The sequence below is a fragment of the Glarea lozoyensis genome (assembly GCF_000409485.1).
Source record: "Glarea lozoyensis ATCC 20868 chromosome Unknown GLAREA16, whole genome shotgun sequence".
NCBI classification, from domain to species: Eukaryota; Fungi; Ascomycota; class Leotiomycetes; order Helotiales; family Helotiaceae; genus Glarea; species Glarea lozoyensis.
Window position 1 is genome coordinate 368,433 of NW_007360990.1, and position 25,492 is coordinate 393,924.

Below are 25,492 nucleotides of genomic sequence, written 5' to 3' on the forward strand. Positions count from 1 at the left end.
TCACATTCTTTGATACCCAACAACTTGTCAACGGCACAGAGGACGTCATTCGCATCGATATGCGAAGTGAGCCGGCCGATGATAATTTTGTGGCATGTACGTGTCTTTCCTCAATACGCGGAAGTAGGTAGGCACAAATATTGAAACATTTTACTATGCGCTTGCATTTTTGACTCTTTGAGAACAATTAACAAGCCTCTTGGAGAAAACCCCACTTCCGATCACTCTAATATTACAGAAAGGATGATTCGAGTCAACTTATTACATCCGCCTTCATAACCAAACGGATCCCACACACCTACAAAACAGCAATATAACACCCTCTCAAACAGAAGAACCTACTCTCTCTCTCCCAAGTCGAAAACCAACCCTCAGCAGACCTCTCATTCCAACCTTCAATCCTCGTCTCCAACCGTATATTCGTCTTGGTCTCGACATCTATATACGTGAACGCGGCGAACATCTTTGATGGTTTCTTGCGCATGGGGGATGTGTATCCTACGCGTAGTTTGTCTTCGCGTGTGTGTATGAGGCCATGGTGAGGTGTTTCGAAGGTGCCGGAGCGGATGTCGTATTGATCCTGTTCGTGGGCCAGCCAGGTGGCGCGAATGTTGTAGGCTGTTGAGTCTGTGTTTTGTGTTAGCTGTGTATTTCTGTTATTGGACGGAAGAAAGTATACCAAGCCAAGTATTCATACGCAACCTGAACCCCAGATTCGAGACCTCGTCTACGCTGACTTCAATTCGTAAGTTTTTGTCCTTGGCAAAATCAAACCCACTAACCCAGGCCACTACGTTCGGCGTCTGACGAAATGGTCTCCGAAAGTAAACATACGTTGAACAATTAAGCTTACCACCTCTGAGCTCTGCAGACTCTACACTCCCTGTCAATATTCGAGGATCTTCCTCTGCAAAGCTCATGACGCTGCATTTGGCGTCATAGATGTGTGTATCATGCCAACTTCCAAGTGTGACATCAAAAGACGAACCCTTCTGGATCTCGTGCGGATAAGACGTTAACCTAAAATTGCCGTGTAGGCCCATGTCGATGTATGAAATTCCGGTGATGACATTGGCAGTTTTCTGAGTCAGAAAGCGTTGGGTTGCGGGCTGCACGTGGATCCCGCCTTTGAACTTGAGAGTTTGGGTGCATACGACGCCGATGGAGGGGCAGAAGATGTTGTAAGCCGGGTAAAGACGACGGAGAAGATCAAGAGCTTCGCTGTCGACGATAAGACCGCCGTGGTGTTCGTTTACGCCCGAGCCTAGGATGCCTGGGCGATCAAAGGCCATGATGGACAGTGGGTTTAAGAGGCCTGGGTAACCATTTGAGGACATGACCACGGTGGCGAAGAACGAGCCGCAGTGATTTTCGAGCTCGGTGAAGTTCCATGGCGAAGAAAACTTGATCGAAGGGTGTGGTCTACGGGTTTGAATGTTAGGTGATTCTTGAGAACTTGAAAGTAACACGTGTAACTCACAAACCAAGAGCGTGGCCAAACAGATGAGCAGTAACTCTTGAAATGTATAACTGAATGTCGTCTATCTTCTGATTCATCCAGCCATCAAGTGTAACATTCATCGTCGCCTGGTTCTGATCTTGAATTTCAGAAGCCTTAGCGCCTAGAGCACTCCAGTTCGGCGCGTCATTCGTGATCGATATTCGAATCTCTGCACTTTCATGTGATTGAACCCACTGGACATTAATAGATTCAGATAGTGAACTTGACCAAGTTTTGACAGCATCTTCGATGATTCTCTTGACTCCAGGATGAACGTGTTGCGGTTGTAGTATCTTGACTCGAAGATGTGTGCCTTGTGGCCAAAGATTTGGCAAGTCAAGAGTATTTTGCCCTGTCAAAGAGCTCTCAACGGTATCTGAACAGATGCTTGGGTCGCCTGGGCTGCAGAACAAGAGTGGTGTTTTGTCTGTGGTGAGTACAGCAGGACTCATTGGTGGTGGCATAATGGCTAGCGAGCAATTGTACTGAGTCAGAGAAGTGTCAAGTTTCTATTTGACCCACGAACAAAAGTCAGTGAAGAGACTGCAGGCTAAAGAGGAAAAAAGTCTTTGAGAAGAATTGAGATGGAATTGTTTGGGGGGCAAGTAAACTTAAACACAAATTAGTAGTCATCTCCTAAAGTTCGGGGGAGCAAACGGGCACTACCAGTTAAGATAAAGAAGTCCTTTTGCGCTTCGAAGACAGCAGCCACCCGCCCCACCCCTCGAAAAACAGGTAGCCTAATCTAGCTTAATCTTACTTCTCACGCATCCTTCAAACGGCAAAGAGACCGAATCGAAGCATCTGTGAATTTCGAACAATTTTGGTTCAAAGAAGTGCTATCTTCAGCTTCTGGGTTTTAATGGCTTTGTCTCTGCTCAAACCAATAACCTCAGCTACGAAAATATGTTTGAATATCTTATCCTAGTACTACCAATTATAGGATGGCGAGGCTGTAAACCTGTTGGTCATGCAAACGAAAAACGACAAGACTCACAGATATACCCATAATCGTACTTGGTATCAGCGCTTTGCAGGATATTAAGTGGTAGCTCTGGATATGATGTATATGATTTGCGAGAGTTAAAGGATGAGAGTTGAGAATAAGAGATGAGAATGAGATGTATTTTTTGAATACATGTGATTAAGAATTTGATTTTATAGATAATGCAAAAACTAGGAAAAGAAGCAGTAATCTTGGTGTATTAGCGTCAGAATGACAACACACAAAACAGATGAATTCAAAGTCGTTGTAGTATAGTACAAACTTTATAAACGGATACATAGAATGAGATCAGATATAACGCGAAAGGGACATGGAATATAAATAACTACTATACAAAACACCCACCCAACCACACACTAAACCCTCATCTCCCATACCCATCATAAAAACGAAAAAAACACTTACCCATCATGCAAACCAATAATTTCATCCTTCTCTATATCATACAAATACACAACCGTTCTCCCCCTCCCCACCTTTCCAACATCTACACCAACTGCTCACTTCTCCCCCAGTCCCTCCGCATGTCTAATTTCCACCAGTTCCCCATCATCCTCCGCACCGGCCTTCTCACCCCCCGCCATCTCCATGCCCACATGCACAACCTCCTCATCCTCCTCATCATCATCCACAAGACTAGTCCTACGTTTCGCCTCCGTCGTACTACTCAGTCTCCTCCTCCCCCTCGCCCCTCCACCATTCCCACCAAACCCCCTCTCGCGCTCCCTCCCCCCAAACCCCTCATCATCACTATCCTCACTACCCTCCCCATCCTGTTCACGCATCGCGTCAGCACTCAGCTCATCAAACCCCCCATTCGCATCCCTATCCCCATCCTGATTCGCACTCTTAAGCACGCCGCCAAACGGCCACATACTAGGGAAACTGGCACGCAGGATCTTCTGCGACCCACCGGTTAGATTAAGGGGAACACCCACATGATCACCCGCCTCCATAATCGGCTTTTCGCTGCCCACGAGCCCCGTGTTGGGCGGGAGATGTCCGCGCCCCTCCTCGTCAGCTTCCAGATCGCCAATCGTGAAATCCGCGTCCTCGGCATCCGAATCGTCGTCTTCGTCCGCGGCGAAAGGGTTGAGATCTTGTTTATTGGGCGAGGATTTCTCGGCTTCGATGTTGTTGTTGGCTGATTCCTGGTTTTGTTTGGAGTGGAGCGCGAGACGGGCGGCGAGTTGGCGACGGGCGCGGGAGGGAGGGATGTTGAGGGGTGGTGGTGGTGGAGGGGGGGCAGAAGGTGGTTCCATGTCGGAGCCGGATGTTGCTGTGGTTGTTGAAGGTGTGGAAATGTAGCGGGAGAACTAGGGAGGTAAGATGTTAGTATTTGGCTAATACCAATTTTCGACCAGAGATCAGAATATGAGATGATGAAATAGATCCAGATCCCGTGAGATTCGTTCCGTTCTTAGGCTCAAAGTACAAATGAAAAGACATGTTTTGCAAGTATGATTTTTGGACCTGTCTTTGGCGGCCTAGACAGTGCTACCAGAAAACCACCAAGCTATGATAATGTACACGAAACAATACTCTATTGATGACGGACTTCTCCCTCTGGAAATAGAGGGGTCTCGCGATCAAGTTGTTCCAAATACTCGTAATCGACCTCATCGTCATCGAACTTGTCAAGATTGGGGGCTGGAGGAACAGAAAGACCCACTTCAGCCGCGCCATTATTCCTCGATCCTTCTTCATCATTATCTTCGTCCATCTCGTCATCCTCTTCATCACTCGAGCTTCCGAAACCGCTGAGAAGAGTACCACCAAGCGCAAAGCTAGATGTCCCATTTCCATTCGCGAGATCTATGCTGTCGAGGCCAGCATTCCCGTTGAGACCTGCTTCTGCCAATGCTGACGATCCACTTCCAAAATTATTTGCTGCATTTACTGCGTTCATCACTGCTTGTCGTGGTCCAACAGAAACATCAGGTCGTACACCTCCGAGGATGGCATTGTCCCGCTCGCGGGTTTCTGCTAGTGTCACCTCAACGTAGGTAATCCACTCTCCATTCATAACTTTCTCCAAAACAGATTCTGACAGCAACTCCGGTGGGTGTCGTTCGGTGAATTTGACCACCTCTTCAGCAATGAGGGTGAGATGGCCCATATAGCCAAGGCGCATCTTGTTCTTCTCTTGCGCGTCGTCGCTCTTCTTCTGGCCATCAACAATACGCATGGTGATATTTCCAGTCTCAAAAAGATCTATAGCTAAAGAGCGGTTGAACCCCCGGTCCATTGGCCCGTTAAATACTTGTTGTACAACATCATAAACAACATTATGTAAGAAATTATTCCAGGGGAAGCGGAAAAAGAAATCCTGTGAAAGTCAGTTGCGTATCTCGTTCATTGGAATTTGTTACCTACAAGAATAGTTGGAACCACCTTGTGTTCCACAAACTGCATTTTGAGGAAATCACCAACGACAGGAGCCGCGGGTGGATCCGCCAAAGAATGCTGTAGGTGCTCATCTGTATTGCCCATCAAGACCGAGTTTGAGCTATCTCCTGCTTCACCCATCGTTGTATCCGGGCTCTCTACGCTCGAAGTGTTTGGATTATTAGTAGCCTCTGAACCGGCTGGTGCTCCGGCTGATGCACTGGGTTCTTGTTCGGTTTTCTTTGCGAACAATGGCGCTGGAATATCTTCACTATGAGGCATTTCGCTTGTGGACGTTGAATCATCTGTGACAGCTGGTGTACTCTCTTCAGTGTCCAGAGACGATTCCTTTTTAATCGTAGATTGGCTTTCGGTGGACTCTGTGGACGACTCTAGTGTCTGTTTGCTTGATTCGACAACCGACCTGTCGGTATCTTCTGAGTGTGAGTCTGTCATTAGGGTATCCTCCTCTTTCTTCCCGTCCTCTTCAGATTGCAGCCCCATGTTCTCCACATCCAAAGCGAGAGCGGATGGTGGCGACAGTGGCCCATCTAACGCGGGGATTGCATCAGAGTTTGCTTCCGAGTTCTCAGGTTCTTTTTTGGTCTCCTCATTTGAGCCTTGCTTCTCAAGTGGTTCAGGCGTATCAGTTTTGATTCGTGGAGAGCTTAATGGCTCGTCAACGAGATCATCATTATCGGTGAATGAGAGCGGGGTCCCTGTACTTGAAGGACCTAGCAGATCTTCACCCTCAACCTTCTCGTCGAAATCATCCTTGGCATCATCCCCAAGATCTGCCGAATGCGTGACTTCTTCGAATCCATCATCATCTGACGCGTTCTGGACCTCCAGCTTCCTAGAACTCTCAGGAGACCCTAACCGAGTTTGAGTTGAAGACTTCATAGTAAGGTCATCTTCCGACTCTGGAAACATGAGAAGACGCAATTTGCCCTCGGCCTTGAGTTTTTCGCGCTCAGTATCCCTAGCTTTGACAAACTCTTCACTGCCAGGCTCATTCAACAGGCCCATATTACTACAGTGTAGAAGCTCGGCCATCAATTCGCAAGTCTTGAATCTGTCAAAACCAAGGGGTTCAATCTTTCCGCCAAAAGCGGCGTTTAACTGTTTCCTCTCAATTGTGACAGGTCCATCTCCTCCCCCAATTGTGTGATTTGGACTCAAGATTAAGTCCATGAAATCCGGAACGCGCTGTCCAAACATTCGGAGAAGTGTACCGAGGTAAATTGGGTCGCGACTGGAAGGAGCCGAATTCGCTTCAGCTCCTACATCTGGATCGTAATCTGAGTTGTTCTTTCGGATAACTTCAATCACGATTCCAACACCGACTGTGAGCGGGTTCCCCCCTTTGAGCATATCGGATATTAACTTTTCGATGCATGTCTGGGAGACCAGCTGCCGGGTAAGCTCGTTTGGACCTATACATGATTGCTCATTCTGTGAAGCATTTGCGGATATAGTAATGATGGCTTTAAGGAAGTCGCCGGCGGAGGTCTGCGTTGCCCACGAGTGCTCTGAAGAAAGAAACGATAGGAGAATAGGCATTAAATCCTGGGAGTGAAGCCACTAATGGGTTCACGTCAGTATTAAACAGAAGCAGTGTATTGGACGAACTTACATCGACTATTCCCTGGCCTCCCTCGGCCTTTTCCAAACTGATGATTTTGAGGAGCAAGTCCATTACCATAGGAGAATCTACGTGCTGTAGCATATTCTTTACCGCTCCATCAAGTGATTTGAATAGCGCTAGCATTTCTTCTGTTTTCTTATCAAGCAGAGTCTCATTGACCTTAGTGAAATAGCTGGCCTGCAGTGGGTCCAGAGGCGGAGGAAGCTTGAGGAAATTCCAGAATTTGCGCAATAGAGGTTGGTTTTCCATCAGAGCTTCGCAGATCGACCAGTTCTCCGAGGACAAGATTTCGGCTGCAACGTAGGCATACCGATTTCGTTTCTTTTCCTTCTCCTCTTCGTCCTCCTCTGTTAACGCTTTTGCATAGCTTAGCCGCTCCTTGCCTTTACTTTCGCCATCCTCGTCCTTTTCATCCGCTGCAGACTCTCCCGTTTTAGCTTCTAATTTGGGTGCTGTGACGTATTCTAGCAATCTTTCAAGTATTTTGTCCTCTCTGAGAAATTCGATTAGTTTGGTATTATGCTGTTTTAACTCCTGGATACAGTCGCTCTCGTCCAGCAACTCTTCGAGAGTGACATCGTTCTTTTCAAGCAGGGTATCAATTGCGGACGCATGGTTGTAACCTGCGCCAAACCTCCAAAACATCTTGAATTATGTTACAGCGCCCGAATGACACCGATAATCTGAAAGCGGATCGATGTGGTACTCGTTTTCGCGGACGATGCGTAGACGCACGTTGGTCATGCGTGTATATGTGTTGTCGCTAAAGATATCCAGACTATGTAATCCCCAACAAGGCGCCGTATCAGACGTAGCTGATGATGAAGGTCCTATCTAAGCCCGTATCGTGAATTCGTAAAGGAGATTGGGTCGCGAAGGTTGTCTGTACAGGCGAGAGTTAGCGGTGAGGTCCAGAGAAGGTCCAACAGCTCTGAGGTGACCGCGGATGCCTATGCACAACAGGCGCGGGTCGGGCCCCGCCAGCAGCCTTTATCCGCTTCTGGCCTAGCAAGAAGATGGGAACATACAGAATATGTCGTTGGGGACAGTGCTATTGTACAGTCGTATTTCTCACGTTGAGCGGCGGTGGTGCGGGCGAGACTAGGGCTTGCAAAGCCGGATCTGCTGCAGATGGACTGAGTTGGCAGCGCCGCTTGCTGAGAGCCGACCGGATTATGTGTGCGAGTACCGTGCAAAAGAAGAAGTGACGGTGCAGAGGATGCAGTTAAGTGTCGGGTATCAAAAGAAGAACAAGAATAGAAGAGTAGTAGAATTACAATTCCCCTCAATGTTGCGATCGCAAGACCAGGTGAGCTCGGTGGAGGGGTGTTTATGGTTGTTCCGGAGATGGGAGATGGGAGAATGGGGTGGTTTGTTGGAGGTTCTGCGTCTGCTTCAAGATTTGCGGATAGCTTGGGCAGCCAGCGAGCCAGGCCAAGGCGGCTCTGATGCGCGCCTAACAATTTCCCGTGATTTGGCAGCCCCTTTCTGAGGATGTGATTGACGGTATTTGCAGTGGTTAGCGCAGAAGACTATCACAGCTCGAGGTTACACGGCAAGATATCCAAGATCTGATCTGTGAGACAAAGTGCCACTATTATGTTGGCAGATATGACGTTTCGAGAGCATTCAAAGTCATACGTCTGCCACCTGGCAGCCGGTCAGTGCATGCGCTTCGTTATGAGTCCTGAAACAAAAAACTTGGAACTTTTCCAATCACGACACGTGATCAGGAGGATGGCCGGACTTCGGAGCGGTCACTAATCGGATGCCAAGCCGACCACCAGTGTCTAGGCCGATGGGACGACATCATGGTGAGCCTCGCGGGGCACACAGCTTCGTGGTCAACTTGCGGACAGACACAAACTTTCGACAAGCTCTTTATACCGACATTTAGAGTCAAGATATTCTGTCTTATTCAGCATCTTTGTCTCAGTAATTATACAATAGATCATATCCGACAATTGTTAAAGCAACACCACAAGAGACACTATACATCTCCCCGGAGAGCCCACGAGACCACCAACGACACAGTTAAGACAGACCTACTGTAGCTTTTCCCCCTCGCAATCTGCACACGTCGTCCCAAAAACTTTCGAAGCACAGACAAGATCTACGCGTGCGCATACCGGGGCAAGCTCCAGGCAGCACCAGTAGAGACGAGACGGGGCTACGTATTTGAACCTCGAACAGCGACCGCAAAGCTCACGTTGCTCCATCACAACATTCCGGTTATCACACACTCTTCAAAATGAACCGCCTATTTGGTGCAAAGAGCTCAGCTCCTAAGCCAAATTTGACGGGCGCAATAAAAAATGTAAGAGGCTTCCGACTATCCCCATCTCATCTTCCCATCTAATGACTGTCTAGGTCGACGAGCGAGTAGAATCCATCGACGTAAAATTGGCAGCCATAAATGCTGAATTACAAGGTTATCAAGCCAAACTGGCAAAGATGCGCGACGGACCGGGAAAGACAGCTATCAAACAAAAGGCACTTAAAGTACTTCAACGTCGGAAAATGTACGAGGGTCAGCGCGACCAGCTACAGCAGCAATCCTGGAATATGGAGCAAGCTGGAATGATGCAGGATAACTTGAAGAACGTCATGACGACTGTAGATGCGATGAAGCAGACCAATAAATCGCTGAAACAGCAATATGGAAAGATTAATATTGACAAAATCGAGCGCATGCAGGACGAGATGGCTGATTTGATGGATATTGGAAATGATATACAGGAGAGCATCAGCAGGAGTTATGACATCCCAGATGATGTAGATGAGGCGGAATTAGATGCCGAGTTGGAGGCACTTGGCGATGAGGTCGAATTCGAGGGTATGGGTGCGGAGTCTACGCCAAGTTTCATGGTTGACGAAGTTCCTCAATTCATTGACGAACCTCCGCAGACGACCGGTCAGGTAAAGGAAGCCGCAGGATAAACATTTGCATGGGACATGAACGGGGGCTGGCATCGCGAACGGAGTTCGGCCGGAGGCGTTTTGATCAGACCAATGTGTCGCAGTGTGCTTAATCAAAGGCTTGTTTTTAATCACAGCTGAGAGCCGGATGCTTTTCTTATACTTGGAATATCTTCTGCCATCAAGAATGAATTTCAGTGAGTGTTACGTTTGTCCAATTGCATTGGCTAACAATTTCAAAAACGCGCCATGCTACTATTTCAGAGGAAGTTTTTTAAGACCTTTTCTTTACGTCTACATAAAAAGCCTTAATCCGTGTTATACTATTGGTTGTTTAGGGGTGGTCGAGAGTGGAGGAACACACTTTTCGGAGAGTGGGTCCAACCACCTACCCTTTATCGACGTCGGGTTGATTGTAGGTGATTTACCTAACGAGAGAACAACCTGCAGCACAAACACTTCGGAACCTCCATGTTGGACAACGAGAGAATGGTACTGACTGCGGCGACGGAGTTCTCATACCAGCCTCTATATGGACGTCCTGGGGAGGTAATTCGGCCCCACGACCGGTTTAGGCTGCTTCATCTTCATCCATCGCCAACCACAAACCAGCAGATTCATGGCACGATGGAAACAGCACGGCTCAGCGATTATCGCTGTGATTTTGTCCACCATTATACTGCTCTTTCATATGTTTGGGGATCGTCCACGGAGAAGGGAGAAATCATCGTTAACGGCTGTACGATGATTATCAGCGCCAGCCTCAAGACAATACTACGGAACGTCCGGGATTCGAGTCACGCAATACGACTTTGGGTTGATGCGATATGTATCAATCAGAAAGACAATGGAGAAAGATCGGATCAAGTTGGCCAGATGCGTGATATCTACCAGGGCGCACGACGAACAATTATCTATTTGGGAGACTCTAATGAGCAGATTACAGCTGCATTTGGAGCATTACCACATGACATCAAGATCCAATCGCATACCACGGGTCATCTTCGATCTGCCGCCGGCGATAAACGGCGGCTGGTGCACATTGAAGTCTGGAAGAACCAAATCTTCAATCGCTCCTGGTTCTCTAGAATATGGGTATTCCAGGAGCTCCTTTTGTCCACTGATCCGTGGGTTCAATGTGGGATCCATCGAATCACTTGGAATTCTCTCTGGCTTATCTTTCATGTTATATTTGGTGATGGAGATACGACAAGTTTGGGGTCGTCGGGTGCATTGAGAAGCATGACAAGTGGTGATCTTGCACTTGTCGACCAGATGAATACCGCGCGAGTTAGGATGCGGGCCTACCAAAACTCTCTGTTCTCCCGACATCATAACACAACTCCTACCCTTACACTTCTAGATTGCCTGATCATTCGGCGCGGCCTTGGTGTAACGGATGGAAGAGATATGATTTACGGACATCTCGGTGTTATTCCAGACTCTCAACACGATGGTCTCAAAGTGCCAACGATCTCGCCAAATTATGACATCGATTACCACGATGTTCTTATTGGCGCAACATTTGACATTATTCAAGCCTCGAACAGTCTTAAAATTCTTGTCCACACTGACGACAAAGAAACAGAATATCTTCCCTCATGGGTGACTGATTGGACGAAAGAGTCGAAATATCAAAGTCGAGAGATTCCTGCTGACCTACTCAAGTTACAATGGTTCATTTCATCATTAAATCTTCCGCAGCGCCATATCAAGTGGGAGCCACAAAGCATACCTGCATTAAAGCTTCAAGGGATCTTTTTAGGCTACGTGTCTGAGGTTGGCTCTAAAATCCTTTATTCCGAGAGTAGAGGCTTGAGGAATCCCCAATGGGTTGAGACCACTGAGCATGATACATTCGACTACGTCTCCTGGCAATGGAAACGGCGAGAAAAGGAAGATAAGCTGAAAATAATTAATTTAGCACGAGACAGATGTAGTTCTCGTGCTGGTCTGTCTAGCTCGGTTAACGTTTCCATCGTACTGGAAAAGTTGATAGGGTTCTTATTTGATTCTTCAATACGCGAACCCTTAGTGCCCACGTCCGATTTCGATACTCTGGAAATCATTGCTGCTTTGGCACTCAGTGGAATATGCTATAGGCATATCCCTGACAGATATAACTGTTCACTGCTCTCACATAATTTCTTCTCAGCTATCAACACAATTCACGATTTCATTCGTACTGACCAGTTGCGGTTTTTGAATGGGAGAAGGCTAGCCATGGTTTCTTGTCACGATGATCCGAATGTTGACACTATGGTAGTTGTGCCAGAATCAACACAGGTCGGTGATTCCGTGTACTACCTAGGCGATGATTCGCCAACATATGTACTTAGAGAAGTACAATCCGAACACTTGTCAAATGTCTATAGACTTATCGGAATGTGTTATAGCAATTTTGACTTTCTCTTTGTACTTCAAGATAGACTAGAGAAAGAATATGAATATTTAACTATAGTCTAGAATAAAGGAACTTACCTACTCAACTACCAGTCTATCTATTCTCAGATATTCTCTAGAACTTCTGGTTTCTCTCAGTTTTGTAAGCTATTCCCAAACAACTATGGAAATCTTGGTTTGATCCACCACTGAAAAATTTGTTCTAAGCACAGAGACGGATTGCGGTTGTTACACGAAAACTACATGAGACTTCAACTTATGTTTCTTCAAAACTAGCTCTAGTGTATTAAGAATATGTCAACTAAAATAGTAACAGAAGCTTAATCCTCAGAAAGCTGTTATCTTGAAAGGGAATGTTAAGCTTACCTAAATCGAAGCTCTTGTAGGTTATTAACCCAAATACTAGCCAATGATAACCCAATCTACACTTTTTACAATTACAGTTTTCTGTAGAATGTTTACTACTAAGTATTAACATGATTTTTGTCTTCTCATAGTGCTTAAAACCGACAGCAGTAAGCACTACAAGCTGAGTTTCAGCTGAATGTTGCTCTTGAATTGCACGTGATAAGCCCCCTTTGCACTTTGTGCCCCCGCATTGAACCCCTACCAAGCTGAGCGAGATCCTAGCGCAGATCTCTAGCTGCCTTGTCCCTGCAGCTGGAACCAAGTTTATTTGACCACGACACGCTAGCAACCACCCCGACTTTCTTCTTCGAGGTCAACACCAACCTTGTTTCTCTTCTTGCGATCCTGCTACTATCTGTCAATTGCATTGCTTCCCACCCATTGTAAATATCCCGCCTTAAAGAAGACAGTCATACCGCCGCAAAGATGTCTTCAGGAGTCAAAATGGGCCAGATGACTGGGAGTCGCGGTACGTTTGCGACGGCGCATCAGAGTTGCTTAAATCACCAGCATCACAGCTAATTGACCTCCCACAGCATTCAACCACGAATCCTCCCAGTCAGCCGAAGCAGAATACGATCGCCTTCGCGACCTCGCGCGCGCCGAAGCCTCGAAGCGGGGTAACTGCTTCGAGCGCTCCCGCCAGGCGTACCAATCTGGCGATGGAGGCGCGGCGCATGATTTGAGTGAAGAGGGAAAGGCGCATGGTCGCAAGATGGAACAGTATAACAAACAGGCGTCGGATTTTATTTTTAGGGAAAATAATGCGCCGGGGAGGGTCGCGGATGATACGATTGATTTGCATGGGCAGTTTGTGGAGGAGGCGGAGGATATTCTGGAGGCGAGGATTAGATATGCGCAGCAGAATAATCAGAGTCATTTGCATGTGTAAGTTGGTATCCTTTTTATATGGAGGGGAGAGAGCTGATGATTTGGGGGTGTAGAATTGTTGGGAAGGGAAATCATTCCGTGAACCATGTTCAGAAGATCAAGCCTCGCGTCGAGCAGGTATGCCAACAATTAGGCCTTCAATACGCGACAGAAGAAAATGAGGGACGTATGTACATCAATCTCCAAGGTGGTCCAGCTACCATGCCACCAGCACACTCTTGGAACACGAACCAACAGAGCGGTAACTATGGAGGTCAGCAGCAACATCATAATAATCAGCAACAGCATCATGGTGGACAACAGCAAGGCGGGTACCCTGGAGCGCCGCAACATGGTGGTCAGAGTCAACAGCAGCATGGTGGTAATAATAATGATAATGAGGAGTTGGAGAAGTTGGCGAAGAAGTTGTTGCCGAAGGTTTTGAGGAAGTTGGAGGGGTGTTGTGTTGTTATGTGAGGGGGTTTGGGGTTTGACAAATGGTTTGTATATGGAGATAGATATGGGTTCGGATTTGATGGATACCACGATGGCTTTGGACATGTTGACTATGATTTTGGGTTAAAGAACGTTGTTTTTGGGTTTCGAATTGCAAAGTGTATATATGTAGAAATCACCAGTTTATCAACGGGGTTTATGCAGGCTTTCAGTTTAGGCTGCACAGAGGAAGGAATCCTTACAAGTGCTTCAGAAAATGCGGTTCCCAGCGCCAAAGCTTTTGGGATGGGATTGGAAAGCATGAAATCACTGCGATAACATAACACTACAGAAGAAATCCTTTACAGAAAGTTACTGTTGAACGATTTTTGCGTAGCAATTCGCAGCTTTATAGTTGAAATAGAGCTGCTAAGGACATGTGTATTTGGGCTTCAAGAGTGCGAACTGCACGAAAAAGATATCTCTTCAGGTGTTTAGTCTTATGGCGGCTTTGAGATAGCCGACGAGTATGGTGAAGTACAGCTTTCTTTAGGTGAGTTTATGAATAAAATACCAACTGTACTATTCACTAATATTCATTCTTAACCATGAAGTTGACTTCTCGGAAATCTCAACTATTCGACATCACCGCAGTTGTTCTCTGCTGAAGTTAGATCCACTAATCCAGCTTAAAATATTCTGTACTTGACGAAGAGTCTTCCAGAAGATATACGTTCGAGGTAAATATTACAACGATGACCTTTAATTGACATCCTAGCGAAATAGAACCTTTCCACATCTAACATCGATAATATTTGCGTTTGGCATTACTATTTCATGGGTGTGGCTCGTTGAGAAATGAAACATCAGAAACTATCCCGCACCAATTCTCATCTCTTATACTTCATCTTTCTCGTCTTTAAGGTTGCTTTGTTGGCACTCTCCTAGCCTAGAAAACCTCGCAGATTGTTCATCTCGGCTTCTTACGGGATTTTGACGCTGAAAAAAAACAGTGATACTTGTTTGCATCACACAGCCTTTATGTCCAGGTGTTTGATGGTGTTTGCTCTACAACCAATTTCATTCAATCATGCAAAATCATGTCAAGTCTAACAACCCCCAGAAATAAATTTTGCTGTTAACACATCCATTGCATCAAATACACTTCCGCGCACATCTCTTTCAAGGTTCCATCTACATCCAATCCTTCTAATCATTCTAACCAGCCACTAAGTGCGACTCACACGCCTCCTACGCAAAAATAAATACTCGTGGTGATCCATCCCTTCGACCCCAAAAGAATCGTACGACAAAGCCATATTTCACGTTAATGAATGCTGGAATTCATGGTCAGAATGCGAGTCTGAGAGCGAGAATATGTGAGATTATTCAACTTTTCACCTTCTTGACGAGGAGTCACTAGTATAGTTTATCGGGAGTGGTTTTGGCGTAAGTCGGTTAATGTATTTATTTAATTTACATGAAAGTCCTTTTTAGGATAGGAAAGGTCTATGTATATATAATATGTTTAGTATAAAAGAAATCTAAGTCTAGGGGTAAGTTTGTTTTTTTGGTGATTTGTTGAATATTCTAGTGGAAAAGAAATAGGGTCGATTCGCTTCCGCAAGGTAGGTTGATGTAGGTATTTTTTTGGGCGATTTGTTGATTATTTTAGTGTTATGAAATAGGGTGAGTTCGCTTCTGTGAGACCAACGAGGTATTTTTTGGTGATTTAATGATTTGTTGATTAATTTGGTGTCAAAAAATAGGGTGAATTTGCTTCCGTGAGCGCCGATGATAGAGTTCTTTGGTTGAGGGCGCAGAAGAGTAGATCTATTCGACAACCACCAGCTCAACTACAATAATCTTACAATCAGCCTAGTCTCCTTTCAACTACTGCGCGTATGGCCTCCTGCCTCCGCACGGCCTCCTTATGTTTCGGAGTCTGCTCATGTTGGATAAGAAGCCGCGGAAAAAACCAATCCATATGACAAACATGGCATTTAACGTTACGCTTTCGGTTTCCTACTGGTTTTCCATGTGTGTATGCAAAGTGCGCAACCATGTCTCGCTCTTCGGAGCTGGGGTTATTAGCTACATAATGACTATGGCGCTTTTTGTCACACACTTTGAAAGGGCATGTTAACTTTGGTCCCTCCGGAAACTTGATCAGGCTCCAATCGTCATTGTAGCCGCCGTACTCATCAGGGGCAGATGTTATGACTTGATGTCCCGAGCTGCTGCTGGGCTGATTTGTTGTCATGTTGAAGTCTTGATTTGAAATATAACTGCTTCCCTGACCAGCGTTGCTACCCGCGTTGGCTTACGTAAAGCTTGAAACTGAGCTACCCGACTGGGCACTGTAATTACCAACGTAGCCAGTAGTTCTACCCCCTTGGCTTTGAGGAGCTGTCATATCACCAGACGGTCCATGGCCACCGAAATTACCATAACTAGCAACCGGTTGACCTAGAGAATTGAGTCGAGTAGAAACTACTGCCGTATTACTCTGTTCATAATTATTCAGTGCGTCCGGTTTCTGAACTATATTACTATGAGCCGCTGTGGTGTTTGCCTGGTGTTCGTAATTGTCAAGCTTAAAAGAAGAATATCCCGGGACTGGACAATAACTTGGGTGTCGGTAATTTTGGGTCGGAACAGGTCCTGCGGGAGCAATCTCTCGGGAAGTAGTCGAAGACCCACGGCCTGAAGCACCACTCTGACTAGTAGCCTCTTGGTAAGTGCCCATCGTAGCAGATCCAGGCGCGGGATGATTGCTGCTTTGGAGGCCATGGGTCGCCGTCATATTGGGTGGGAAATCTGGGGATCCCGCTGTTTCCCACCAATTTTGGAACACCGGGTTAATAAAATCGTCATTCTCGCCTTGTTGTCCAGACTGTAGACCCGCGGTATTACTAGGACCAGCCTATGCGTGTTGCGCGGCGGTTGGATTATTATGATGGGGCGCCCATGCTGCTTCTGTATTGCCGAGACGTTGAGACGGTGGTTTGGTCTGGCGATGACGAGTTCGTGACTGTGGCTTCGTTCTCGCGTTCGTTTTTCGTGTTGACGATCTTTTTGGTTGTTGCCGTGGGAAGACATGCTGAGCTGAGTGGTTTACTTAATTTATAAACAGAGGAAATGGTAGGCTTATGTTGTGGAGGAAAAAGGAGTTCAACTTTGAAGCTTTATAGGATTTGATATGATTCATAGAGATGGTTTGATAAGTACTCCGCGTTCTGAGCCAGACATATGGGCGATGACTTGCAATTCAAAGAGAATGAATGACTGAACCGATATTTTGAGTCCTGCAATGAGCCGCACGTATGGGCGATGACTTCGTATTCCGGATGATCAATGACTGAAACATTTCAAGAACAGTAATTCGAAATTGTGAGTAAAGAAGCTCACTATTCAAGAAAACCAACACGATCGAGAAGAACTCAAAATAGATCTAACAATCATAAGTTCAATCTACTCGTGATCAACTTGACAATGAATTTGGCCGAGGAGAAATAACAAGTCGTCGTAGACCAGGTTGAATGGATATTGTATCAGATCCGAGACTGCTGTAAGCAAAGGACTTGGAAAACCCAAAGGCCTGACGTCGCTAGTAACATATTCGAGGGCAGAAATTGAATCAATATTCCACTCATCAAATTTTCAGTAGGGTCACTGACTAAGGAAGCGGAGCAGTGGACGGAGCCTAGCGGCAAAACAAAAGGAGGGAGGATTGCTTTCAATTAACATCGGTTCTGATTTTCAAAACAAGCTTTCGATCACTGAAATGGTTTTGTGTGATGTGACTGTATGTGAGATAATGATAATAGCGGTGAGTTGAAATGCTACTGAGGTACTCAACAAGATATGTTGTTCAACTCATCTTAGAGTTCTTGTATGCTCAATACTTATGTCGCATCCTATTAATTTAGCGATGGCCATCATTTCACTTCTAACCAACTATAGCTTTTTCATCTCACTACAGATTGAACATTGAGTTAGAAACTTCAAACATACCATTTAGGAAATAAATGATCACGGTCCCTTCTCTCTTCAAAACTTCTCTTATTCTTAATCCTTCGCGTATCTCTAGCTCCTTTCCCTTCCCTTCCCCTAGTAAATTCCGGAGACTTTTCCATCTTTATCTCTCACATGGCTTCTAGGGAAGCAGAGGCTTTTTTTTATCTCACTATTGAATAAACACTGAGTTAAGAGACTTGAGAATACTATTAGGAAATAAATCCTCCCATCCCTTCCCTTACTAAAACTTCTCTTATCCTTAATTCTTCGCGTATCTCTAGCTCCTTTCTCCTCCCCTAGTAAATCTTATAGATCTTTCTATCTTAGTCTCTTACTTAGTCTCTAGAGGAGAGTAACCTCACTACTTCTAAATAAGCTTTATCCTCATAACCCCTTGAAACAATTCCTCCTATTTCGATTCCATTTGCCTACACGAGCTCAAAATAAGTACTCGACTCTCACAAGTGGTGATCCATCACCCTAATACCAAACGACTCTCGCTACAGAACTAAGCATTGACAAGGGAATGATAAAATGAGTGGGCTAATACCACACATAAACTTTCCAGATCCGCTCTGTGCTATTTCTTAGCATCGGAAGAGATTCTGCAACATGTGAATGGCATGATATGAAATTGTTCGCTTCGTATATTCGTTAGTGTAACTCAGATCTTCTATCCAGGTCTTACGAACCGTAAAGTATCAGCCTCTTTACCGATTGTTCCAAAAGTATAAATATATACCACGATACGTGTTTGTCTCCCCTACAAGTTCCAGTCTCCGTTTAAACAGCGCGCTCGATGGATAGTTAACTAATGGAAAATTAATATTTGCGTTGGCTTGGATGGGATTGGATAGGGCAATTTTCTTGATATTTAGTTATGGATTGGGCTAAAAGATAACTATGAACCTTCGTGGGAAGGGAAGTTGTAGAGTGAGCAATAGAGGGAGAAAGTAATATATTGAGATGTCTAAAGGAGAGTAAGTAAGCAGAGCTCGTACGAGGTATATATAAAGGAATAGATAGAACTGAGTCGAAAGAAGATTACACGTGATTTTAGGTCAACATTAACGGATAACTATCTAGAGAGTACTGGGTAAAGTTGGATGGATCTTGTTAGCTCATGAGTGATTCGAGATTGTCGCAGTTGAAGCGCTTAAAGAAATATAAGAACAACCCCATTCGTAGACTGATCTCGAATAAACATTCCCCCCATCAAATTTTTACCAAGGTAGCCGAAAAAGAAAAGTAAATGGTCAGTTGTCTTGATTGAAGTAAGAGCGGCGTTCGGTGGTAAAACAGCGTAACCGAGGATTTGCACTCTAATTAATATGGATAGTGACATTGGGTTATTCATGAGAGCTAGTATTACACACGAAAGATAATCTCTACTACGTTTCGCGATATACCGAGTTCATGAATAGAGTACTGTTCAGTTAGTGGCTACCCTATTCCCCATTATCGACCCCATTCGTTAACAAACCCACTCTAGTACCCTATCTGCAAATAGATTATAATATAGCTAAACATTGCCCTGATTAAAACAGAATAATTTATACCCACCCCTTTAATAAACAAAGTAAGAATATTGACACCTAATTTACAAACAAGATATAGTATCGATCGAAGTAAAACAGACATTCCCAACTACCAAAACCCATTTCCCATAACCACATCTCGAACAGATCAATCCCAACCCTCCCAGCTACGCCCAAAAATCTCACCAGACAATCAACATCACTACAAATTCCCCATCCAAAACATTTCCCAGACCACTCCTCTCAACTTATCGACCAGGTAAAATATAAGCAAGCAGGATTCTCATAAACAACGAATGATAAATATCCTGACCTACCAATCTCGTCGTTTTCTTTCGTACGCTATAATCGTGAGAATATTTTGTTGGGGATTATTCTTTGGGGAATGAGTAATCTGTTATGAGGATAAATGGGGTGGTTGTGGTTTGTTTGATGGGAGGGATTTCTGGTTGAGGTGGTAAGTGAGAGGGGAGAGGGGAGATCAGAGGGGAGATGAGAGGTAAGGCTTTTGGGGCCAAGGTGTTGAACTGGACTTCAGATAAGAGAAAAGATTATAACGAGATTAATAAAATGGGTATGTGTATATAGCTTATTTAGGGTTCGCACGGCGATCTTAACCTTACCTAACCTCACCTCCCAAAACAAAACACCAAAAACACATCCCAAAAACACCAAAAACAAATTCTCCCCCTCCTCTCCTTCCCATCCTCCATACCAAACACGAGCTCGGAGCGTGCTTCGCCACACAGGCACGTAGGATCATCGTCACTCGGACAATTTTCGCGGATTTTTTCTTATGTCATGTTGAAAGCTTTGGGGGAGTTTAATGTTCCTTCACGCGTCACAGTACCGGCACAAGACATCAACCAAGCTCCTCATAAACGATCGTGAGATTTTGCATTTCAGTCATAAAAGCACGCCAAAAAAGATATCCATATCCATAGTCTATCTAATCCGACCGCTTCTTCCCTCTAAACCCCATCTTCCTTCCGCAGAAGGCCAGAAATAAAATAAAAAATATACAATAAAACGAATGAATGTAACAGTGTTTACATGCTGAAGTCCCCAATCAAATCCCCGATTTTCGTCCCGAACAAAACAAAATCCATGTATAAAAAAGGCGGCTGTGGATGCCGAAAGAAGAGAAATTTTATGTATCAATCAGTGGACCTGATTAAGAGAGATGCAACGCCATATGTCTAGCATGTCTCCTTGTCTTAGCAGCGGTGCTATAGACGCTGAGTGCGAGACTGCCACCGCATTTCTGGGTCGAGTCGCCTTCACATGGCATACTGCATTTGCTGTCGTCGAGCGGAGTGGTGGTGCTCAGGGCGTTCCCGCAGAAACATTGACCGCCGAACTCGGTGCCCGCCATGGAGAACCCGGCTTTGGCGCAGTAGGCGACGCAGTTGGTGTTGGAGACTTTGCCGACGTTGGCGAATGTGATGCCGGTGAGGACGCGCGAGGTGTGCTCGCCGTCGCCGAAACAGCCTTTGTAGGTCCAGCCTGATGCGACGGATGCGCTGGTGGAGGGAGTGCCGGTTGCGGTTGATTCTGCTGGAGAAGCGGCAACGGGCGTCGAGACGCTGCTTACGAAGGTGGTTTGGACGGCTGCTACGGCGGTGGTGGTTGCGCCGACTGGGATCTTGATGGCGACGGTTGGGAGGGCGGCGGCGCTGGAGGAGACTGCTCCTCCTGCGGCGGATGCGACTCCTCCAGCGACTTTGGCGCCCCATTCGGAGATGGGGTTGTTACCTGGGAGGGCGGCCATGGTGCCAAAGATGGTTTCCTCGATGGGAGAGACGATGTTGCAGGTTGTGGATGGGTCATTCAGACCACCGATAAGACCTGGGCATTTGTCCATTCCGGCGTCTCCTGCATCGCAGTTGTCGATGATCTGTTGGAGGGTTTCCTTGTCCCAGCCAGAGATGAAATCAGCGTGGAGACCGTAACCTGTTGGATCACCGTTGGCAAGGACGAATGGCTGGTTGCCTTGTCCTGGGGTCCAGCGAGAGGCGAATTTAGGTGTGTTCCAGTAGACTTCGTAGAACATGTGTGGGGTGTGAATCCATCCTTCTGGACACTTGGAGTTGGTTGGGAAGACGGCGTTGGTCTTGTAGTCCCGAAGACCGGCTTTTGGGTTGTAGCAGGATGGGAAGTGGATATCTGCTCGGAGAGGAGAGGCATATCCGTCGCAGTTTTGGTCTGGGAATCCAGTTCCAGCTCCCTTGTTGTTTGAGTCTCCGATACCAACACCGTGAAGCCCGTCTGAGTCGGCTGGGTACAATGGGACGTTGGTGTTTGATCGTGGGCAGGTCCATTGAATGGGCTGGGCTGGCTGGCCGTTTCCGAGATCAAGGTTGAGGTTGCCCTTGGATGAAGGTGGGCTGCGAAGAGTTGGGTCTCCGATGACCATGCGCATACCTGGCTCAAAGGCTTGGATTTTGTCCGTGGTCGGTTCGAAGCTGTTGTGATGTTAGTAAATATACAAAGCAACGACGCGCGCTCAACTCACAAGTAGTATACGTTCATGTAGAACATTTCCACGGATTCCAACATTCCAGTAGTAGGATCTTTGAAGTACAAAGAAGGAGTCCAGTAGTTACTCTTGTCGTTCTTAACCAAAGACGACGTGCAAGTCGACTGCTCCAAGGCCTGGGTATCCGTCATGGTAACCGCAAAAGCGTTTCCTCCCTGAATCGCGTGTACGTGTCCAGATGGCCCCCCTGGGTTGATGATCGGATCCATGCGTGCCTGAACCAAAGGTCCCTTTCCATAAAAATGATTGACAGCGAATGTTCGCTGTGTTGCGCTGTACGCTGCTGCCGTCGAGGCGATTGCGGCCGAAAGTGTTACTCGTGAGAAATGCATGTTTGCGATTCCGATCTATAAAATTTTTGTAGAATGAAGTTTTCTGGGTCGGTCGAAGAATAAGTATCTCTGATACTGTGTGATATGTATTGATTTCACTTGTGCTGAAAAGTGAGTAATGTGTCGAAATGACTGTTCAAAAACACACACAAGAGTATCAAGCTCGATTGAGTGTAGGTTAAGGAAGGAATGCGATATCTGTATCAACAGATATGAATCAAGGATTGTGAGAAGAAAAATGAAGGAGCGTGTAGCACAAGGGCAAGAATACCAGAAATGGTTTGTGGGTGAGGAGGAAAGAATTCAATCAATAGTAAGAGGAAGCGAGGGCATCCGCGATATATAGCACAATACCAACGGGGGACGGAGGGGCACCGCCTTGGTCGTATGGACCACAAAAAGCATGCAGGAGCAAATGAATCAGTCGCCCATGCTGGGTTCCCACGCTGTGGGTGTGTAAGAAGCGAAATGTAATTGCGGCTCGAAATGGATTGTGCTGTGCTTCTAGACTCTTTGTTGTGGGGAGGCGAGGGAGATCCGTCGTCCGCTAAATTGTTGCCAAATGCAACCAGCAGATGCAGGGGAAGTGCAAGCTCGAGCAAACCCTCCGCAGACCCACCAACCGTGCTGTTTGAGCTGCTGGGATTAATCTTAGCCAGGTACGAAAGGTACCAGCAGTGATCGGTGACACAGCGTCTACACATGGCGTCTCGCCGGAAGTCTGCACCAAGACCGCACCAGGGGTGGTGGACATGATGATGTCGTGGATGGGGGCGGTGCCTGCTAACTCTATTCACCAAATTATCTCGGTCGCAGAGAGGAAGAGTGCAGCGTGATATGAACAGCTGTGCAAGTTCTACCGCGGATTGTGGGTGTACTCCGTACATGGTAAAAGGAATTAAAGATGTTGGACTCAAGGGGCTCGGTTGACTCGCTACGAGAAGCGACAAAGGGAAGCAAACCGAGCCCGAGGAGGAACTTCTAAGCTTCTCGGCAAGGAGACTGGAAGAAAGGGGAGAACCTGGCCGAATTCCTGGTGAAGTCACGCTTTTCACTCGCTTCATAGCAGGGGAAGGGTTGGAGCTTCCTCGGAAGATCCTCCCGTTCCCTTGTGCAAGCTTGAGCTCGAGCTCTCCCAGGAAATCGTACCCACGACGAACCACCTTCCACAAACACAGAAGGATGGAGATAATCAAATCATATGATGCTCATTGAGGATGATCGCGAGAAGTGCGATAGTCCAGACATCTCGCAAGGTAACGGCGACTAACTTCCAGGCTCGAGCCCAAATCCACCATCCGTCACGCCTCTCTCTGTGCTTTCCGCACTCCCCGTCTGCCTGCATCCAGTTGCATACAAACTCGGGACGGCGTCGTTTCGAAACACCGTCACGGCAGCGAGCGCAACGCCAACCAACGCCACGACAGTCCCAGCCAACAGAACCTTGTTGCGTCTGATGTTGGCAACTCGGCAATGAAGAAGGTTGTCCACTTTCGGGATTCCATCAAAGGTGATGGGGAGGGTGGGCGAAGTGAGTGAATGAATCATTATTTGGTCAAACTCTCTGAACGACTTTCACAACAGGATCGCTTCGCACAATCCTGAGAAGGAGACACGTGGATGCTGGGAATCTCTAGCCTACACTCATTGGAGCGTCATACGAAAACTCTGTGTCCTTGAAAACTCAGAAATTCACCACCATACGCGTAACAAACAATTGGAAATGGCTTCAAGAATCATCTGAACTTCAAACATGGCTTCAAAGTGTGGGTGTGCAAATTTACGGGAATGCACATCTCACGCCCATCACCCGCAACCCCCTTACACATGCAGGCGGATAACCAAGATAATAGATATTTCCAGTGCCTCACCTCATTAATTCTGACGTGCGCTTAATTTGGGTATTTTCTTCAGCGCATCAGCCTTCTATCTTTGTATTTCGCACTCGGGTGTCGGTTGCGCCGTGTCCCTCGAATAGAAACACTATTCATCTTGACATAAGTAACAGCCTCGAAATCCGCTGGATATCAAAGGGAAAGAAAGACAAGGCATACTCGCACTTATCTCACACCAAATTACTCATCACAAAGCCTTCCGAATTACACACCCGTACGATACCACCTTACATGGCCATGAAACGACAAAACAAATTAATACTGTTGTCCTCGAAAGATTCAAGTGAGACCTGAGGTCCGAGAAACCTTTCTGTGCCTCTATCGGCGCAAACCCATTTCGGCCCAAATTACAGAGTTCAAAGGATCAAAGATACCGAGTTTGCACGTTTTCCAGGATCAGCTGATTTTTCCGACTGGTCAGCAGCCCGCAGATGTTGCTGGGGAAGATTTGATCGTCCTCAGGGATGCGCACCGAGATGATGAGGGCTTGACATCAATCACAGTTTGGTTATCGCGCTGGATGGTTACCTTCTTACAAGCCATCACATTATTCAGATTTGAACATCAGAAAAATAATGCACTCGTCACCACTGCACAAAAAAGTCATATTTTTCATCGCGCATAAAACATCCACTCTCGTCGCACCATCCGCGTGATGGAGGGACGGAATCTCTCGACATTGGCCTGCCATCGCATCTTGTGCATCCCAAATTTCTGGATTTCAAGAATTGCGATTCACAAGTCCAACAACGCAAGTCTAGAATTCTCGATCGACAATATCTGCCTCGTCATGCCCTACCATGCGTCTAGACAGGCGGAAGCTATCGCTCGCTCCCGATCGCGATCGTTTTGACGCGTGGTATGTATGCGTGCTCCGGCGACCGATTGCTGAGTCTCCATAACCTTATCCCCGTGTTTATTGGACTACGGTGTATGCTTAAATAGAGAAGCTCAGCACCCTGAATTCCTAGTTTTCCGCTTGCGAAAAGTACTAGGGCCGTCGGTGGCAAATCTTAAGCCAGTAAAACGAGGTTCAGCGACTTTCTTCGAAGTTAACTCGTCGCGTTCGTCACTCCCTTTACTAAGTAGAGGCTTAAGATGGAGCTATAGGGCAAGGTGGATATCTACTACGAAGTAAGGACCTCGCTTACCCTTATACTATTCCTAATAAGGTATCCCATCGAAGGAAGCCCGAAACTAAGAGTTGTCGTAGAACTCGAAGTTTTCCGCTTGTGGAGGCGCAAAACTCGAAGTTCTAGGACTACGCTTTCGTTCTAGGATCCGGTTTCGGGAGTGACTTGAAATCCAGGCATTTTGTGGGCTACCCTTAAACGTATCCAGGAAACCCGCCGCTGTCCCAGAGTTTCAATCCAAGCTGCTGAACTTCTCTAATGTCTTCGAAATCAAGACAAGAGAATTCACGACTCAGGAAGACATAGGTCTAGAATCTTGAAAGCGTCGCGCTGTCTCGTGTCGTCGATTTGGAGAGGGAGTGATTGGATGAGAGGTGTTGCAGATTATGTGCGTTAGTAGGTTAGAGATCATGTGCGGGAGTGACGGACGGGTAAGTGCGTTTTTGCATCTTGTACT

At 46.4% G+C, this 25,492-nt stretch overlaps 10 protein-coding genes across 10 annotated transcripts; 3 read left to right on the forward strand and 7 right to left on the reverse strand.

Moving 5' to 3' along the window:
- Nucleotides 1-298: 298 nt before the first annotated feature.
- On the reverse strand, nucleotides 299-1,965 carry GLAREA_07400 (Agglutinin HPA-like protein; the record flags this gene model as incomplete). The annotated part of the gene is made up of 3 exons (XM_008082088.1): nucleotides 299-627; nucleotides 680-1,422; nucleotides 1,481-1,965. The coding sequence occupies 3 exons, from the start codon at nucleotides 1,963-1,965 to the stop codon at nucleotides 299-301; spliced, it is 1,557 nt and encodes a 518-aa protein (XP_008080279.1).
- Nucleotides 1,966-3,007: 1,042 nt separating this feature from the next.
- On the reverse strand, nucleotides 3,008-7,188 carry GLAREA_07401 (uncharacterized protein; the record flags this gene model as incomplete). The annotated part of the gene is made up of 4 exons (XM_008082089.1): nucleotides 3,008-3,823; nucleotides 4,066-4,836; nucleotides 4,884-6,479; nucleotides 6,532-7,188. 4 exons carry the CDS (start codon nucleotides 7,186-7,188, stop codon nucleotides 3,008-3,010), a joined length of 3,840 nt encoding a protein of 1,279 aa, XP_008080280.1.
- A 1,606-nt stretch (nucleotides 7,189-8,794) lies between these two features.
- Nucleotides 8,795-9,483, forward strand: GLAREA_07402 (putative charged multivesicular body protein 5; the record flags this gene model as incomplete). The annotated part of the gene is made up of 2 exons (XM_008082090.1): nucleotides 8,795-8,860; nucleotides 8,914-9,483. The coding sequence occupies 2 exons, from the start codon at nucleotides 8,795-8,797 to the stop codon at nucleotides 9,481-9,483; spliced, it is 636 nt and encodes a 211-aa protein (XP_008080281.1).
- Nucleotides 9,484-10,089: 606 nt separating this feature from the next.
- GLAREA_07403 (uncharacterized protein) lies at nucleotides 10,090-11,928 on the forward strand (the record flags this gene model as incomplete). The annotated part of the gene is made up of 1 exon (XM_008082091.1): nucleotides 10,090-11,928. The coding sequence occupies one exon, from the start codon at nucleotides 10,090-10,092 to the stop codon at nucleotides 11,926-11,928; it is 1,839 nt and encodes a 612-aa protein (XP_008080282.1).
- Nucleotides 11,929-12,699: 771 nt separating this feature from the next.
- Nucleotides 12,700-13,620, forward strand: GLAREA_07404 (smr-containing protein; the record flags this gene model as incomplete). Its single annotated transcript, XM_008082092.1, has 3 exons — nucleotides 12,700-12,742; nucleotides 12,810-13,161; nucleotides 13,218-13,620. The coding sequence occupies 3 exons, from the start codon at nucleotides 12,700-12,702 to the stop codon at nucleotides 13,618-13,620; spliced, it is 798 nt and encodes a 265-aa protein (XP_008080283.1).
- Nucleotides 13,621-15,587: 1,967 nt separating this feature from the next.
- On the reverse strand, nucleotides 15,588-15,841 carry GLAREA_07405 (uncharacterized protein; the record flags this gene model as incomplete). The annotated part of the gene is made up of 2 exons (XM_008082093.1): nucleotides 15,588-15,659; nucleotides 15,707-15,841. The coding sequence occupies 2 exons, from the start codon at nucleotides 15,839-15,841 to the stop codon at nucleotides 15,588-15,590; spliced, it is 207 nt and encodes a 68-aa protein (XP_008080284.1).
- Nucleotides 15,842-15,901: 60 nt separating this feature from the next.
- Nucleotides 15,902-16,384, reverse strand: GLAREA_07406 (uncharacterized protein; the record flags this gene model as incomplete). Its single annotated transcript, XM_008082094.1, has 1 exon — nucleotides 15,902-16,384. One exon carries the CDS (start codon nucleotides 16,382-16,384, stop codon nucleotides 15,902-15,904), a length of 483 nt encoding a protein of 160 aa, XP_008080285.1.
- A 3,926-nt stretch (nucleotides 16,385-20,310) lies between these two features.
- GLAREA_07407 (uncharacterized protein) lies at nucleotides 20,311-22,007 on the reverse strand (the record flags this gene model as incomplete). The annotated part of the gene is made up of 2 exons (XM_008082095.1): nucleotides 20,311-21,601; nucleotides 21,652-22,007. The coding sequence occupies 2 exons, from the start codon at nucleotides 22,005-22,007 to the stop codon at nucleotides 20,311-20,313; spliced, it is 1,647 nt and encodes a 548-aa protein (XP_008080286.1).
- Nucleotides 22,008-22,554: 547 nt separating this feature from the next.
- Nucleotides 22,555-22,761, reverse strand: GLAREA_07408 (uncharacterized protein; the record flags this gene model as incomplete). Its single annotated transcript, XM_008082096.1, has 1 exon — nucleotides 22,555-22,761. One exon carries the CDS (start codon nucleotides 22,759-22,761, stop codon nucleotides 22,555-22,557), a length of 207 nt encoding a protein of 68 aa, XP_008080287.1.
- Nucleotides 22,762-23,273: 512 nt separating this feature from the next.
- Nucleotides 23,274-23,555, reverse strand: GLAREA_07409 (uncharacterized protein; the record flags this gene model as incomplete). The annotated part of the gene is made up of 1 exon (XM_008082097.1): nucleotides 23,274-23,555. The coding sequence occupies one exon, from the start codon at nucleotides 23,553-23,555 to the stop codon at nucleotides 23,274-23,276; it is 282 nt and encodes a 93-aa protein (XP_008080288.1).
- Nucleotides 23,556-25,492: the final 1,937 nt, after the last annotated feature.